At 38.4% G+C, this 17,018-nt stretch overlaps 1 protein-coding gene across 6 annotated transcripts in view; it reads right to left on the bottom strand.

Annotated features, from left to right (window-relative positions):
- PHC3 (polyhomeotic homolog 3) overlaps positions 1-17,018 on the bottom strand; it is a 33,961-nt gene that overhangs the window by 10,039 nt on the left and 6,904 nt on the right. For 2 of the 6 annotated variants that reach the window (XM_062005651.1, XM_062005653.1), the window contains 10 exons: positions 16,440-16,565; positions 14,084-14,182; positions 11,558-11,798; positions 9,198-10,075; positions 7,538-7,688; positions 6,192-6,445; positions 5,208-5,364; positions 2,561-2,675; positions 1,080-1,230; positions 757-988 (listed from right to left, as the gene is read on the bottom strand). In XM_062005651.1, coding sequence (XP_061861635.1) covers positions 757-988; positions 1,080-1,230; positions 2,561-2,675; positions 5,208-5,364; positions 6,192-6,445; positions 7,538-7,688; positions 9,198-10,075; positions 11,558-11,798; positions 14,084-14,182; positions 16,440-16,565 — 2,404 coding nt within the window. Of the gene's footprint in view, positions 1-756; positions 1,012-1,079; positions 1,231-2,560; positions 2,676-5,207; positions 5,365-6,191; positions 6,446-7,537; positions 7,689-9,197; positions 10,076-11,557; positions 11,799-14,083; positions 14,183-16,439; positions 16,599-17,018 lie in introns of those variants that run through there. The other 4 variants (XM_062005650.1, XM_062005652.1, XM_062005654.1 and 1 more) reach the window with 4 other exon arrangements.

The following is a 17,018-nucleotide window of genomic DNA, read 5'->3' as shown; positions in this document are numbered from 1 at the left end:
GATGAAATAAGTACCAGCACAAATTAGGAACAAACTTCAAGTGGGTTTCAAGGTTTCAACATGTGAGTGACATGGTTAAGCTGCAAAAATTCTTGTATGACTGCTGTTATGGAGACTTGCCTTGTTACTTGTAAAGATGACAGTGTCAGGTAAGACAGAATGACATCCTTGGGAAGGAGGGTGTGTGAAATCTTAAGGCTTATGACTTTTGAGTGAATATTGAGCTAAAGAAAAGCTGGAGACAAAAAGATTGGGTTTTTTTGAGAAGCTGTGTCTACCAGCATGCAGAACTTCTCTACATTTCAGTTACTGAGCAAAGCTACGCAAAACAAAATTTAGCTTCACGGCAGAAACCTGCTTATTCTTTAAGGACATTTCAGGACAGACCTTTCAAATTTTTCAGTTGTATAAAGGAAAATGACTCCCTTCTTGCTGCTTCTACTGAATAAGCAGAACGTAAGGAGGGAGGAGAAGAAAGAAATGTAAAAGGGAGGAAGTAAGTCTGATCTCTCTACTGACCTCTTAAGAGAAGTCAGACTGAACTCCCATCAGCTGGGGCACAACAGTGGAAGTGGGACTAGTTCTATCAACATGGGATTTGTGCTGAAGGAACAAGCAAGAGGAAACAAATCACACTGCAGTTTCTACCACCAACAGACAAGTACACTAGTGCTCTTACACCACCTCCTCATCACAGCAATGCTAAAAAGCAAGGAGCTTTACCATTAAAAAGAAGGAACAAGTTACTGCACTTACCAGGCAAAGAATGTATGAAGGCCCAAACTTCATCCACAGTCCATACTGATGGGTCAGCTTGCACCACAGGTAACAAGTCAATATTCTCTGGCATTTTCCTAATTCTTAGCTCCCTAAGTTCACGTTCTCTCTCTCTTTCACTCTGTCTTCGCAGACGGGTGGTCATGGCAGCTGGAACAGCGTCTTCATGAGAAGCCACATCTTCTTCTGCAGATGGATAAGTAATTGGAAGCTGGAAAACGCAGTACAAATACACTACAGTATTATATTTTATTGGTAATTCCCAAAACAATGCCATAGTTTTAAGCAAATATTCCACAGACCTGTCTAAGAAAATGCTCCCGTGACGCCCCGTCAGGGCCGCTCGGCCGACGCCCGCGTCGCCCAAGACTTTGGCTATCTGACTTCCGATTCCAGCGACTGGTCTTGTCTGATGGAAACAGCCCAAATTTCTTAGTGCAACTAAGGCTGTGCCTAAAGAAGTAAGATATATTCAATAATGCACTAATAGGTTTGGGGTTCTTTTGTTCTTGGACTGCATTCAAGCAAGTAACAGTCAAATGACTTTGTTGTCTACAGAAATGCTGCCTAATCAAAGACAACAACAAGTGTCACAAAGATATCTCCAGCATCTGTGGAAGATGTCAGTCTTTTCCATTCTTAGAAGTTTTCCATGACAGAAATACCTTTGCATTTTATCACATAGTGTAAACCCTGCTTCTCTAAAATGCCCACTGGAAGCCTAAAGTCACGTTATATCTTTTGCTGCCACTTTCTCTATCTAGCTGACTCCCAGTCAAATGAGGATTGGAGGCAAAATCCCTTCTTATTTTGCCAGCAGTGTCCCAAACAAGTACCAAATCAAACATACCCATTCCTACTGCTGACAACAGAAATGCCCCATGCTGGGAATTAAAAAAGGAGCAGACCTAAGAGAAAAGTGGTCTAGGGACACAGGCAAAAAAAGAACTTGGTGGTGATTAGAAATGGGAAACTATTCCCCATTTCTAAACCATGTGGGATTAAGTATCAGTCTTCCACCTGTAGTGATGGAAGATTCTGCATTCAGATGTTGACTGTTTTTCTTCCCAACCAAACACTAAACTGAAAGAGAAACAGAAACCAGCCACTTTGCTCTGCCAGCCATGTACAAGCAAATGGCACCAGTTACTATTTTCAGTAGATGAAAAGAATCATAGAATCATAGAATGGTCGGGTTGGAAGGGACCTCCAGAGATCATCTAGTCCAATTTTCCATGTTTCTAATTATTTCTATTTTACTTTACACAAATCAAGAATTTTTACACTGTTCCTAAAACCATTTCAGAATGTTTTTTGTCTATGCAGCATTCCAGTTACACCAAGATCAATCCAATGGGGCTTTTTCCTACCATCAGAGAAAATCAAGAAAGTCCACCTAGCCCAGCATTCTTTCTCAGCATTGGCCAACATCAAGGGGAAGACAATAGGAGTATGAGAAGTATGTAAGAATTTGTGGCCCATGATCCTCTGCACCAATTTCCAAACACTTAGTGAACCTTAATGGATTTCTCTTGCATACCTCCCATATGCCCGACTGCATTTACAGCACCTCACGGAAAGGGGTCCACTATGTCCCTGTAATTCCCTTTGTCTACATCCTTGCAATGTACTATATGCTACCATAGTCCTTTGTATCTATATACTCTGCAAAGTCAGGTAGAAGGCAGTCACAGCTTACTGTTTCTTTATTTTTCAACACCAGACACTATTTGGGTGCTATTTCATTACCCAGATAATGATAATCAATAACTACATAAAGTACCTTTTGGCACAGGATGTGGAGCAGAATCTTTTCGACCGCAGAAACTTATTAGAATATCCCATTTTCCCACAAAATTCACACTTCAGAAGATCATTTTCAATTTCATCCAGTCCCTCTGAAGAAAGGAATGATGTATACAGGAGTTAGTTTCAATGATACAAATTTGTTATCTCAGGCAGGCAGGGAGAAGGTTTTCCAGCATCTAGCACATTTAATTAAATACTTTGATTAACAGAAAATCATGGAAAGCTAAGCAAGTCACAGATTTCATTCTCTATGGAAAAGACCTTGAGCCAACTAAACCCTACTGACCTTCAGTTAAGTTATTCAATGAAATTAACCATTTTTTGGTCAAATTTCAAGCCATCCATGACCAAGTACACCCCCAAACACGGACAACAATTAAAAAGTAGTATTACAGTCCCCATTAATTGCTTATGGAGTTCATTAAGAAAATGCAATGACATGATGCATTCACCTTTTAAAATTCTTTCTTTGAGTAAGCAACTGCTACAATCAAAGGGACTTCTGAAAGCAAGTGAAACATTGAATCTTACCTATTAAAAACATAAGCTGTGTATAAGAAAACAATTCTAGTATCTACCAGTTTACACTCTACTGATACAGAACATTTTTGTTATTTTTTATTGATGAGATGAGGAGGCACTTTTCCTACTCCCTGTGAAGAACCCAAACACCAGCTGAGAGAAGCATGAGTGAAAGAAAAAGCAGAAAAGCCCAAAAGGCAGTACAAGGCAAGAAGACAGCACATACATCACATGATGGATGTCTATGCTCTCATACAATTTATCACATTACTCTTTTTTTTTTAAAGCCCCTTGTGCTTGATGCTTTCATGTCACTGGACTTCTGTCTGAAAGAACTACTTAAATGGAAGTCCTCCCTGGGAGATGATAACAAAAAAATAACAGTAATTTTAAATTAATTAAACAAGGGTTTGGAAAATTCCCAGTCATGCTGCAACACTCCACTGTTAATATGCCAGATGCTTGCCTTCTAAAATTCTGTCTACCATGGAGGTTTGTGAAGAGTTTGGTATGGGCCTCAAATTATTTTACAGTAGAATATTGTGTAATGTATTTTAAAATAGATTCTGTAAAAGTTATTTCTTCATTTTTCTAAGTACACAACTTAGGTGCAACAGAATCGAAAGAAAGTTTCAGAAGAAAGCACTTCAAATATCTGCCACTGCTTAAACTATGTTGTTACTGCAAAATGAAGAAGGGCTCTGGACTGTACAGAGATACATTAGTAAATGCAAACACATATTCATCCACAAAATCATGGTTTATGTTTCATTTTCAGGCATTGTTTCTACAGTTCCTGACTTTTTTGCACAGATGTATCAACACACAGGAAAACAACAACCAATCCTTATTTCCTTTGAGTGATGTTTCTAAGCTAAACCAGCTCCTACTAAAAATCAGTGCTACAACTAAAAATCTACACTTAATTTTAAGTGGATCCATACTGTCTGAGCTTTGGTAAAGTTAATCAGCCTTGAACAAAAATTCCAACCGTGACTGCCTGACCTCACTACCAACACTCTTGAATTAAGAATGCTTTCTCACTCAAGCTTTTTACCTTGTCTGCAATCCTTGACTTGGGTGTGACCCAGTACACTTAGAGGCAGTAATGGGTATAAATCATGGCAGTATAAAATATATGTCAGAACCTAATAAATCGAAAAGACTAAATTCTGAGTTAATTTGTCAGGATACACAATGGATGCAAACAACTTCCCCCTGCACTTCAGTACCATCCACCAAAGCAGAAGCCACCATAACTAACAAACTGCCATTGCTGTTGCTCTCTTGAAAGCTCCTGTGGGAAAAGATTAGGGAGATGGACTGTTTTAATTAAGCAAAAAGTTAAAATGCTTGGAGTGGGAAGTAGCTGAAGCACAGCTATGGTGACACTTGCTACTGCTCAGACGCTGTCCTGACTTTTTCCAGCCATTTCCCTGCTGTGGCAGAAGCAGCCACTGTATTTGTCCCTTCCTACACTAGAGTTCTGATATGAAAGAGGGAAAATAACTATTTTAAAGAAAATGAAACTAAGAGTTGCATGAAGATCAATTTAAACATATCACCAAGACCAGCACCTGTGCAACTGTTCAAGCTGTGGAAGAGAAAATCCAGAGATGGCTGAAAAATTCTGCACTTTCAAATAATGGATGAATTTATACAGAAATGTGATTAAATAATAACTTTGCTTTTCTGGACCAAGACATAGTTGAATTTCCAATTCATAACACTCATGAGGCTACCTACATTTGGGCTTGAACAATAACAGTGGTGGAACATGCTCAAAATAGTTGATTGCTGAGTTCTAAAAAATCCATGATGATGATGTTGGCTACTGCATGGGGAACTCAATTTATCTCATGAGTTGCACCAGAGACCACTGTATTCTAAGCAGAACAAGTGCATCATTTCTTTGCATTCTTGTGCATCAACAGCAACTGCTGTTATGTTGTGTAGCTAGTAAAAACCATTTGAAAATAGCTTCTATTAGAGATAGCGTTAAGGACTGGAGATCAATTCCAGAAGTACGGATGAGATGGGATTCTGTAATACATACACAACTCAAGGGAAAAAAACATATTTAAACAAAAACTACAAACCTTCTGCAATCATATCCTCTATCTCTGTGTCCGATGAGTTGTCTGCATGTTTTGTATTCTGCAAGTCTGATTCAACACACACAACACTCATGATTTGACCCTCCACTAGCAATCTTTTTTCTGCAGGCTGTTCTACCAGCAAAGATGAACGACTTACCTATTGCAATAAAAGCAAAGCAACAGTGATTAACTGAACAATGAATAATTGAAAAGAGTATTTATGACTTAGCAGTTGTAACTGAGACTAGAATCAGTTTCTATTCCGTACCAATGAATCATTATTGTATGGTATTTAGAGCTTTGGCACTACTTCTCAAAACTCACTCCTGCTCTGAAGAGTCTGCAGTTACATTTAACAAAGGAAGTAACACATTACATCTAGAGAAATGAACGAATGGGAAAATGGGAGACATGTTAAATTACTCAATAAGGCAGCCTCATGGGTGTCAAAGTGCCCACTTGTGGATTTAAAATTGTCAAGAGTAATTTTTACCAGACACAGTACTAAGTACATCAAGCTCTGTGAGAGGCTTGCCAATGCTTTCTACAACAGGATTTTAGCATTTTAACACAGACTCATATCAGAGGTTTAAATGAAGATATCAAATTGAGGTATCTAGGAGACAGACAAATGTAAATCAAAGCTATTGCGAATAGTAGCCTAAAATCACTCTTTGTAGTTATCTGTGAGTACAGCCTATCTACTCACTATGCCTGTTTTCATTTAGTACCTTGTCAGGCAGTGCTTCTGGCAAGCGAAACACTAGCATGAGTTCTGAACACAGGTCAGACAATACAAACAGTACACAAGTGTACTGAATACTGTAAGAAATCAAGTTACCAATCAGTGGAAAAAGGGTTAAAACCAACACTTGAAAAATGAGTCAAGATATAAACAGCTACTAACCACATATAACATAATCCTTACAAATAAGTTTGTTTCAAAAATCAGTAGTAAATATTCATAGCAGCTTTTAGACTTACAGGGAATGGCTCTAACCCCTCCTGAATCACAAAGCCTTCAATAACATGGGTCAGGATCTGTGGTTTAACAATAGCCTGTGGAGGTTTATTTTCTAGGCTAGGAATGCTATTGGGCATTGATGTGCTGTTGCTCCTTGTTGTTGCTGCTGGAAGCAAAAGAGGTGGTGGTGGAATAGAGGCATGTGAAGGATCAGATGGAGATTTAATCACCGAGGCACTGACTGATGATGTCACTGAAGGCAGTCCCCCATTTTCTGAAAAAAATAACAAAGTATGTTATGTTTTCACCACATACTTTTCATCACATACCATTGGCTCACAGTTCTAGAAATATGAAGTGATAAACACACCCATCTCTGTACCCATCATTTGCTAACACAGGCTTCTCCCTATGGTTTATAGTTTTCTCTTTCAAAACAGGATGGTTTTCCTTGACAGACTATTCCACAAATGAACAGTTCCTATGTAAACAGTTTCCTTTACTCAGTACCTGTTAGCTAGAAGCACAGTTGGCCATTAACTACCTACACAAGTCACAAACCCATAAAGCATAAGCCAGTATCTTCAAACACTGGATCCTCAGGACTGAGCAGCTGAGGTATTTCTAAAGAGATAATTCAATTTCAGGGATGCTTTGAGCCACAGGTACCTGCAGGGTCACAAGTATATACAACATCAAGTCACTAAGCACCCAGTTACACGTACAGCATATATGAGCAGACTAAACTATATACAGAATGAGCATATACTTTAATATATATATTTATATATATTTCACACATCAGAAAAGTGACATCAACTTGCAGGACAACAATTGGTACAGGCTTAGGCATCTTGCAATTCACTGAAGAAAGGAAAAAATGGCCACAGTAGCTTTTGCATTAGAACAGCTCCTTAGTGGGGCCTTCAAAAAAATGGTGCCATAAAGAATCCTACAGTTTAGTCAATCATTCCAATAGCAACTTCTGATTGCTGCTCTTGATTCTGCAAAATCAATCCTTGCACCTGATCAAGTCAGCATATTTTTCCCACACTACACGGCTATCAAAGGTTAACTAGAGACTGACACTCCTGTTGAGACTTCTGTAAAAAACATAGGCTAAAGAGCTCAAAACAAGTGTTCTCTGTGCTCCATGTTACACAAATGCATATCTAAGCTACATCTGAGACTGAATCACTCATTCTATCACATGGATTTCAAACCTATTTCATCCATATTTATATATTTACTTTAAAAACAATACTACTAAATTACAAAGAAGAGCCCAGAGTTTTATTTTAAAACATCCAGAACTAGTACAAATCTCTAAGCAGAACAGTTACCTTAGTTTGACATTTGCTCTCACCTGACAAAGCATCTTCTGAATTCAGCACCTCTCCATTCCCCAGCGTAATGGCTGGTGGAGACAAAGTGGGTGGTGTAGGTGTTCTGGCCATATGGACACAGTCTGATTCCTCAGGCATCTCTTCTTCACATACATTCTCCACTTGGTAAATCTGCATCCAACAAACTATTGCTTTAGAGAGATTTCCATTCTATCTTAATACCTTAAAAGAGTTGCATAAATACATTTTTTAAAATAGATGACCACTTCAAATGTTAAAATATGCTCATCTGCTAATAAAATACCAGTTTCCAAACTGCACCCAAAACAATGAACTCCGAGGAACCTCACAACGTCTACGAGAGGAAAAACTGAAGTATTTTGTTAAACTAGCAGAACAAAGCAGTGTAGTTCTATCAGACCAGAAAACTTGACTTTTTCAATGTCTTATCTTCATCATTCACTGTATTTTTATTTATACAGACATTTGTAGCCATTTGGACACTTCTGTAAAAGTGTGAGCTTTGTAACATAATGACAAGTCTGCAAATTGTTCTGTCTTACACAGCAAGGTAATCACTATTTCACAGGAGTACACCAAGACTATCAAGCATTAGTGGTCGTAAGAGATTATGAGATCTCTTCCTCTAAACTGTTAAGATAAATTTATGTGAATTCTATGATTCTATGAATTACTGACAGCCATTTCAGATTAGGATGTTAAACCACCTTCACAAAAGCAAACCTGGCTTCTACTATTTTGCTCAATTTCCAAATGAAATATCAGAGCTGAGGTTATCATTATCCTCTTAACATAAATCAAAATTAATAGCTCACCCTCTTCCTTAACCCATTAATAGCCTGACAAAAGCCTACAGGAGCTGTTGATGCTTTTGCTCACATTAGTCTCATTACCAAGTCAACACTGAAGCCTAGCAATGGATCTTAAATGTCAGCCTTATTTGCATCTCTCATTTCATTTCACTGATACTTAGTTGTATGAGGTTTCAGTTCAGTTTGAGTGAAGCTGAAAGCTTCAGTTACAAACTGCAGATGTCTGAGATTAACATTGAACTAAATTAAATTCCAATGATGGGAAACACCAAGACAGCATCAAAAATTCCCCAATTCTTTTATTAAGAGGACCTATGTAATGACAGCACAAAATTAAACACCCAGGACTCTATTATCTTAATAATCTACTCTACACCTTCACACCTAGTACAGAAAGGACTCTCCTACTCAAAATTTCCATTTCCTGTAGTATAACAGAAAGAGGTAAAGCTTACAGTCCATAGGCATATTTATCAAAATTCATTTTGACCTGAGCATTGACATGTATTTTGCTTGCTTTTTGAATCTGGAGATATGCTGCCATTTCATTATGAGGTAAGATTTTAGGTTAAGAAGTGTCACTTTCACGATTCCTGTCTTTCATACTCTTGACTGATGATCCATTACAAAAAGAATAAACAAAAAAAATGAGAGGAAAATGCCTATTGTTTAAGAATTTAAACAAGTTTAAGAATTGTTTAAGCCCACTGATTTCTGTAATCAGTGGGCTGCTTCTGGTCCTCTGTCTAGCACCTGGTTTATCTCCCTCTGAAGCCATCAGGCCAGATTTAGAGCTCTTTAGAGAAGTGGAGATTAAAGAATAAAGATCTGCAATATTGCCACTTACCACGGGAGTTTCAATTGGTACTGATGGCTGCACCTGAAGGTTGACTGCAACAGTCTGTGGTGGTGGAAGAGTTTGAAATGGCAGCTGGACCAAAGCTTCTGCAGCAGGAAGTTCCTCCTCAGAAACCAAAGTGTTTTGAACCAAAACCTGGCCCTGGGACAGAATTTCAGGCTGCACTTGTAAAGACTGCACAGACTGCAATGGCAGCTGTTGAACCTGGGTTGAAGATGCTGACAGCTGAGGAGGAGCTGCAAGAGGGATAGGTGTGGACTGCAAGGCTGAATATTGCTGGTGTGGCGTTGAGGACACAATCTGTTGCCCTGGGGAAACTAAACTGGGCTGATCTACTGACCCTATATGTACAGCAGGGGAAGATGGAAGAGGAAGATGAGAGGGAAGGTTAAGTGGCTGTGCAACTGGTCGAACTGGATTTGCAGTGGGTTGCTGAGGAGCAGTCTGCTCCGGTTGAAGAGCTGTTGGCACAAGGGAGTTTGCCTGTGACTGAATAAGTGCCTGAGGGTGAATAATTATTGTGGGCGATTGACTAGGAGAGTGAGAAGGTGGAGGGGAGACCACTACTGACTGCTGAGCTGACTGGGATGAAGTAGGAGACAGTGTCAGAGGTGGGGGATGAATATGAATAGGTGAACAATGAGACTGGACACCGCTGGGACCTGGAGGAAGACCATGGCTTGGGAGGGGTAGACAGTGCTGTGACGGAGGAGGTTCCTGACCCGAAGGAGTCTGAAGTGCAATTGGCTGGACTTGCTGCTGCTGTTGCAATATCAGCTGGTGATGAGATATCTTTGGAGGTGGGGAATGAAGTGGGATTTGCTGATGTTTTACTAGAGAATGAGGTTGCAATGGAGAATACGAAGCTGTGAGGAGGGGGAAAAAAATGACAATTAGTATTTATTTCCTTAAGCCCACAGAACATTATGAAAATAGCAAAAGAAAGGAAGTTTTTACTTTAAAGCAAGACCAGCACAAATTCTTTAACCTTTCAGATCTAAGTTGAGAAATATCTTCTTTGGCAGTGTATAGTACACAAGTACACAAGAACAATTTATTAGGGGAGTATATCATTTCAAAATGCAGCTATGAATAAAGGAACATAGCTGTGCTTTTTACAGAAATATACACATAGATGTGCTTTCTATATGAAAGTATTTCAACTTATCCTTTTGGTGCTAGTTCTAAGATTACTGCTGATCCAGCTTTTGCTTATTTAAGAGTTTCATGCAACTTTAAATGGACTTAACCTTTGCTTTGAAACAGATTAGAATGGGAGAGAGATATCACCATCAACAGGATTTGTTGATAACTGCCAAGCTCAAGTTTATGTAATATCATTTTAAGAGACTAAACAAAATCCCAAGAGTTCAGCATGAACTAAAGTCTTTCAAAGTATTTGCCTGAACTTGAACACACAAACTGAAAGGTACAAATCTAAAAACAGTGCAGCTTCCAGAGATATCACATCATCTTTAAGTGAACTAGCGGTCCACTAGTAATTCCCTACAGCACACACACATTTTCTTCCACATGCAAACCTCTTCTTGCTTTGTTTTTTCCACTTGAGAAACAACTCATTTATGTTGTCTATTTAATTATTTATTCTGCTACTGAAAATGGACTTTTCTCCATACAGAAATGAGTTCTATGAGTGTTAGGAGTCAATACCTGAAGAACGACTGCCTCGCAGTCTTACTCCTTCCTTTAAAGTTGCCATTAAGCTGAGCTAAATTCCACAGAATTCAGACCAATTGCCTTGACCACCCTTCCTTTGACAAAATAACAAAGCTAAAAGGCAAATACACTACAATGTAAATGCCTACCTAGCCAACTGCATGCTTATTTCATCTCTTAACAAAAAATACTAATATTCTAGGGCATTATTACCTATGGATTTACAAAAAGTATTTGATACAAGAACATTCTGATGACACAGACAGGATAGAAGAAAAAGAACCCCAACAAAATAGAATTTGATGAAAGCAAGAGGCTTGAGGTGGCTTCAGCCCATGTACTCCTTCCTAGAGAGTGGGGACAATGTGTCCTGACAACGAACACACAGAGAGACAAGGAATGAGCATCACGTTTGTATTGGGATTCAACTGTGTATTGCTATGTTGTGCTTGTTTTGTGATGTAAAAACGTTGCTGTATCACTCTGCTAAATCAAAAGCCTGTGTAACATCCAATATAAACAAATAAGTACATTTATCATTAAGCTTTAAACTCTGTTTATGTGGAACACCTAAAAGAATCTGGTCAGAAAGCACTGGACTCGGATAGAACCAAAACATACAAGTTAACTTTAATTACAAGAACTTTCTTACAGTTCCACTTTCATCCTACCTGGTGTTATTAAGTGATGGATGCTTGACGTCCGTGTGACTGGTGTACTCCGACACTCTGGAGTTGGGCTCTCACCTTTTCTGTTGCTTTCTGAGGGATCTGGTTGGCTGCCCTTGGAACCGGGGACAGGTTTATTAGGGCACAGAGACAATGACTGAGTTTGACCGCTGCTCTTTGGTGGGCCATTCTGTGAACTTGACAACACACCCAACTTCTGACTGCGCAATGTCAAGTTCTGAACCTGGGAAGTGAGCAAAACAAGGAAAACCCAAACCATGTAAACATCTATGACAAACACCCAGGTGGAAACAGTAAAAAAATAACATCACATAAAGCTTCTCAGCCCATATCATCAAAATATATGAGAAGTTAAAAATGTGCACATCAAATATCTTTTAAGCCACAAAATCTAGGGAAGAATAAGCATCCTGAGCCCTTTATTTCTCCAGCAATACTAACGAATCTTGTCATCCTGACACCTCCAATGTCACATGAAACAAAAGGTTTGCCTTTTGAAATGTAAATCAGTCGGGGGTTATGTTCACTCATGTCTGTGATATCACAGCCAGATTCTGTACATGATGATCCCAGCTTTCCAATCCCACGTGCTGGGCTGGGATTTTATTTCTGAGGATTGAAAACTACCCTCGAAGCACTAATTTACATCATACTTTACATAAAAAGAGGACTAACTTTTATCACCATCCATTATTTTGATGACATAATTCCTTCCTCATTCAACAGTTAGTACTTGTGTAATGAACAGCTAGTTTACATTTTACTTCTCACTGTTCAGCGTGTTACTACAGGATGCATTCAAACCCTGTTCTAAAGACATTTGCTTCCTTATTGGCATGCATGAGGCATACCCTGCAATCCTATCTCTGTGACTACAGATCAACCTTCACCACATCTTAACAGATAAGGTAACTACTCTAGGATGTCCAGGTCATACATGAGGGACACATATAAAAACAAAAAAGCATGAAAATAGAAAGGAAGAAGAATAAGTAGCAGAGAAGTGTCAGTAACAGCTGTGTTAGGTGTGCCACAAACACTGCTAAGCATTGATGAACTTCTGAGTTCCTCTGGTATTTCTACATGGAAGATGATACTGTGAAATCACTATACTGTACCTTCACAAACATCTTGCCTAAGTGTAACACACACATCTATGTATGTAACTAATTGCATTTCTCTCATTAACTGGCATGGCTTACTTGCCCAGGTTTGCTTATACGAAGTAAGCAAAGAGATTTCTCTAAACCCAGCTGACTGAAACCCCAAGTTAAGGAAAATAAAGTGTACCAGTGTTAAAGCTTTTACATTGCATCACCAGCTACAGATGAAACTGGATCTGTGCAATGTCATTGCTGCTATAGAAACTATCTGACAACCAAGATTAATAACATCTGGCGAGAGGGCAGTACTGAACATGGAGAGGGGAGAGAACAGTTTGAGTTTGGCAGGGTCGCCACAGCAGCTCATCTGACTGAATATGGTCACTGTGGTCTGGGCTGAGATTCCACTGTCCCTCTGCAACGCTGTTGCACAGCCAGGGAGACCTCTGCAAAGTAGACCTGTAAAGCCCTGTGGTACAGAAGGATCAGGACTGTAAGGTGATATGCTTTATTGACAGCTCTACTCTGAATGCAAAAGATAAAGATACAAATGCAAAAAGAGCTGCTAGCCCATCCAATAACCTCTCTGCACTTTGAAACTTGATCTGCACAATCTGGAGGAAAGACAGGCAGCTGTGAGAAATGACAATGAGGCAGGGTAACTTCAAGACTGAAGAAACAGTCTGTCTTTTCAATGAAGGCTCAGCTTATGAACTTAAAACATGGTGAGTTTGCTCAGCAACATCTTGCATAAATACACAGCTGGATTCCAGCAAGCTCTGCCCACCCCACATACCTACTGGAAGAGCAAAGGGAAAGCAGGCTTCAACGATTTATCATTATCTCAGAACAGTGACACATCTTTAAGGCCTTCAAATATATTAGAATGTTATGAAGGGATCAATGAATATAAGGTCAAAGAATGTTCAACTGGTGTAATTCACTTGGATTTCTAAAAGGTTCTAAACAAGGCCTGCTTATCAAAGGCTTTTAAAGAAATTGCTAAGACAGATGAGAAGCTCTCCCACAAGGGCACAAATCCATTAGATAAATGTTCACTTTACACAGTGGAAGACTGTGACTAATATGTTCTGTAGAAATCTGTACAATGATATATGTTTTTTCCAAATGAAAAACAAATACGTTGAGCAGTGAAAACCTGATACAAATTCAACTGATAACTCGAAGCTAGTCATAGTAATGAAGATGAGAGCTAATTACAAAGACCTAAAATGTCACGTCCAGGATCCAACCTTTACGTGTAAAAGGATCACCTCTAAATGTGTAATGATGGCAAACAGAAGACACTGAAGCTGTATATAACCAGTAAGCACAATAATTCTTTACTTTTCAATTTTGGCCCAACTCTTTGGAACATAGTTTTAATAAATTTACCCAAGCTCACCTGAGTAGCTGCAGACTGACAGGAGGATGAGGAAGAGGATGAGACAACTGGAATGTCAGACTGGACAGCAGCCACGGTGGTTGCAGGAGTAAAAATAAGCTGTTAAAGAAAAAAAAATCTGATAACAGACTGAAACTGAAAATATGTGAAAGAAATGTTAATATTTTAAAGAGATACACATTGTTTACATGTAGTAACATACAGCTTCTACCATGTACTTTTTGACTTTTAAATTAACTTACTCAAAGAACAATCTACCATGGTAGTTTAAGTAAACAAAGCTAAAAAGATAATAATGTAAGATATAATAATGTAAAATATGTTTTAGATATGAGACAAATCTGTCATATATATACACATCTATCATCTTTCATACAAGCATTTTAAAGAGGACTTTGCCTCCAATATTACAAGTGAAACGAAGGCAAAAAAAGTCAAGAGTAGCCAAATAGTCACTATATTAAAGAAAGAGAACTCAGATTTTTCAATCTATCAAAATGCTACTTAAGAAGCAGTATTGTTACATGAAGTTTAACTATGCTAATTAAGTTTCATAGCAAGAACAGATATCACAAAGCCATTCTGAAATTACTAACTTCACAATACCAGTATATCTATCATGAATTTCTTTATAGGCAATATAGCCAAGACAAGCTTTATTGAAGGCTTTGATAGAGACCATTAGTTAGTGTTCCATATTTTTCGAGAGATCTCAGCTGCAAGGAACAGCTAAGAAGAAAACATGAAGGCTTTGACCTGGAATTGAACTAAGGTGAATTAAGCCACAGTTATGAGCTAGGTAGAGATAAGAGTTGACCTTTTTACAGAATGGTCTTGATGATGAAGAAAACTACATGACTTTTAGTGTGTTAATTTGAAACACTGGAAGACAGATACAACATCCAAACTACTGAGGCTAACAAAATGATCTTGCCACACCACTGTAAACAGAAACTAACAGAGTAAGTTTTTCTTGAAACTGGGGTGTAAAGCAGTTTTTCAAATAAGCATGGGATGTGACATTGGGAATCTGAATGAAAAATTAGTGTGAGTAAATCAGAAAACTGTATTAAGAATCCATGTCCTTGACAAAACCCAGCAATGTCACTCTCATATTGCTCCAGCTACTAAGATGTTAACATATATTGAAAGGCAGAGACATGAAATGAATTCTTAATTTGTACTCTGTTAAACAGTACTAGGTGCATTCAGCATCTGGCTTTGCTAACAGAGCAAAGACTCAAGAAATTCTTTCACTGTCAAATGCATAAACATGTGTTTGACCTTGAAATCATCAAGTTAGACTACTTTTTCAATAACTATGTAGGAAAACAATAGTCAAAGGAAAAACTCAACATAGCGTAATAGTATTGCTGTGCGTTCCAAAGAAAAACCTCCAAAAAAACCCCAAAGGACCTCTTTGCCCAAATCTACTTCATAGGTGCAACTCTTGCAAGAACTCATTCCTGTAAGAACTCATGCCTGCATCTACTTTTATACACCATTGCAGTCACATACCTCTGGCTCTGAATCTCAGTGTAGCGTAACAGTGATTTTTTTCTATTTCATATAGTTGAACATAACACTAGAGAGCTCTGGTCATTAACTCACACAAGCCATACTAACTAGAGTCTTTGGCCTCTACCAAGCACTAATTGATACCTGAATATTCACGTACAACTTGGTAATTTCTATGAAATCCCATACAGATTGTAAGGTTCAATTAATATGAAACTCAGTAAAGTATTAAATTAACAAAAAAATATCACTGAATGGATTTTTTGAACTTACCCACTAGGAAATGGAAATGCCACACTGACAGGAAATTGCAAGAATGAGTTTCACATGAATCCAGAGAGAATGGAATGAAAGCTATGCATCTAACTCCAATTACAGAGACAATAACGCAAAGAACTATCTTAGTTAAACAGAAGAAAAATGTAATCAAGAGTCAGAACTCTGAATGTTAACAGTGCACTAGAAATCAATCTACCTTTTGAATACAGACAGACTCCAGTATGTCCTTTACAGCCAGAAAAGAGGTGCTTTATTTTTCCCTATTTTTCCCCATGTTTGATCAATTTAATAATTGTAGGACAACCAGGATAAAACACTTGGGCAAACTTCACCAGAGAACTAAGCTACAGCAATCCTTTTACTTCTGATATCTACAGTGTTTCAGAAGATACATATTCATAAATCAGTGATTACATTCTCAATGCTATCTGAAACTAAAGATAAGAACTTACAGAAACAAAATAAAAACTGAAACAGCTAAGGTAAAGGGGTTGTGTTGAGAGGTGGAGATGTCAGGGATGGACCAAAACCAAGCTTAAGAACTGTAATCAAAACTCACCATTTGAGCTCGCAGATACATTTGAGCCTGGCTTGCACTCAGGGTTGGAGAGGTGCTCCCCAGCAACATAGTCTGTTGGGTAATGCTGCTGCTGGTGGTGTTGGAGGTCTGTGAACGGCTTATTATCTGTGCAGGTGTAGGAGAGGTGGAGAGGTTAATCTAAGGAAACAAAAATATTGCTTCTGTCATGGAAATTCATTCATCCTAGGGTCTAAAGCCAGAAAGCCTCTGACAAAAATGGCAGGGATAGTTGAAATCTCTGAACTGCAAAGACATCAAAAATATATTGAACCAATTATCACAAAACTGGATTCTGGCAAGAATGTACATTTGGATTCTTAAACTGCAAGCAACCATTTAGCAGCAAGTAATAAGCAGTTATGAGGATAAACAATGACATTATGAAGCCTGAAAAAGATTTACATTTACAGATCATGTAGCATGAGCTTGCAATATTAAAAACCACGTTAATATTTAAGCATCTTTAAATGTTTATATTATCTGACTAGATTGGTAACTTCTGTTGCACTTGTTATGCAACTGGATCAAGACACCTCTTTGCGCTACCTTACACAGACT

This window comes from Colius striatus, chromosome 12 (genome assembly GCF_028858725.1).
Source record: "Colius striatus isolate bColStr4 chromosome 12, bColStr4.1.hap1, whole genome shotgun sequence".
Classification (NCBI taxonomy): Eukaryota; Metazoa; Chordata; class Aves; order Coliiformes; family Coliidae; genus Colius; species Colius striatus.
Note: the sequence above shows the minus strand (reverse complement) of the source record. Positions and strands in the feature narration are given on the sequence as shown.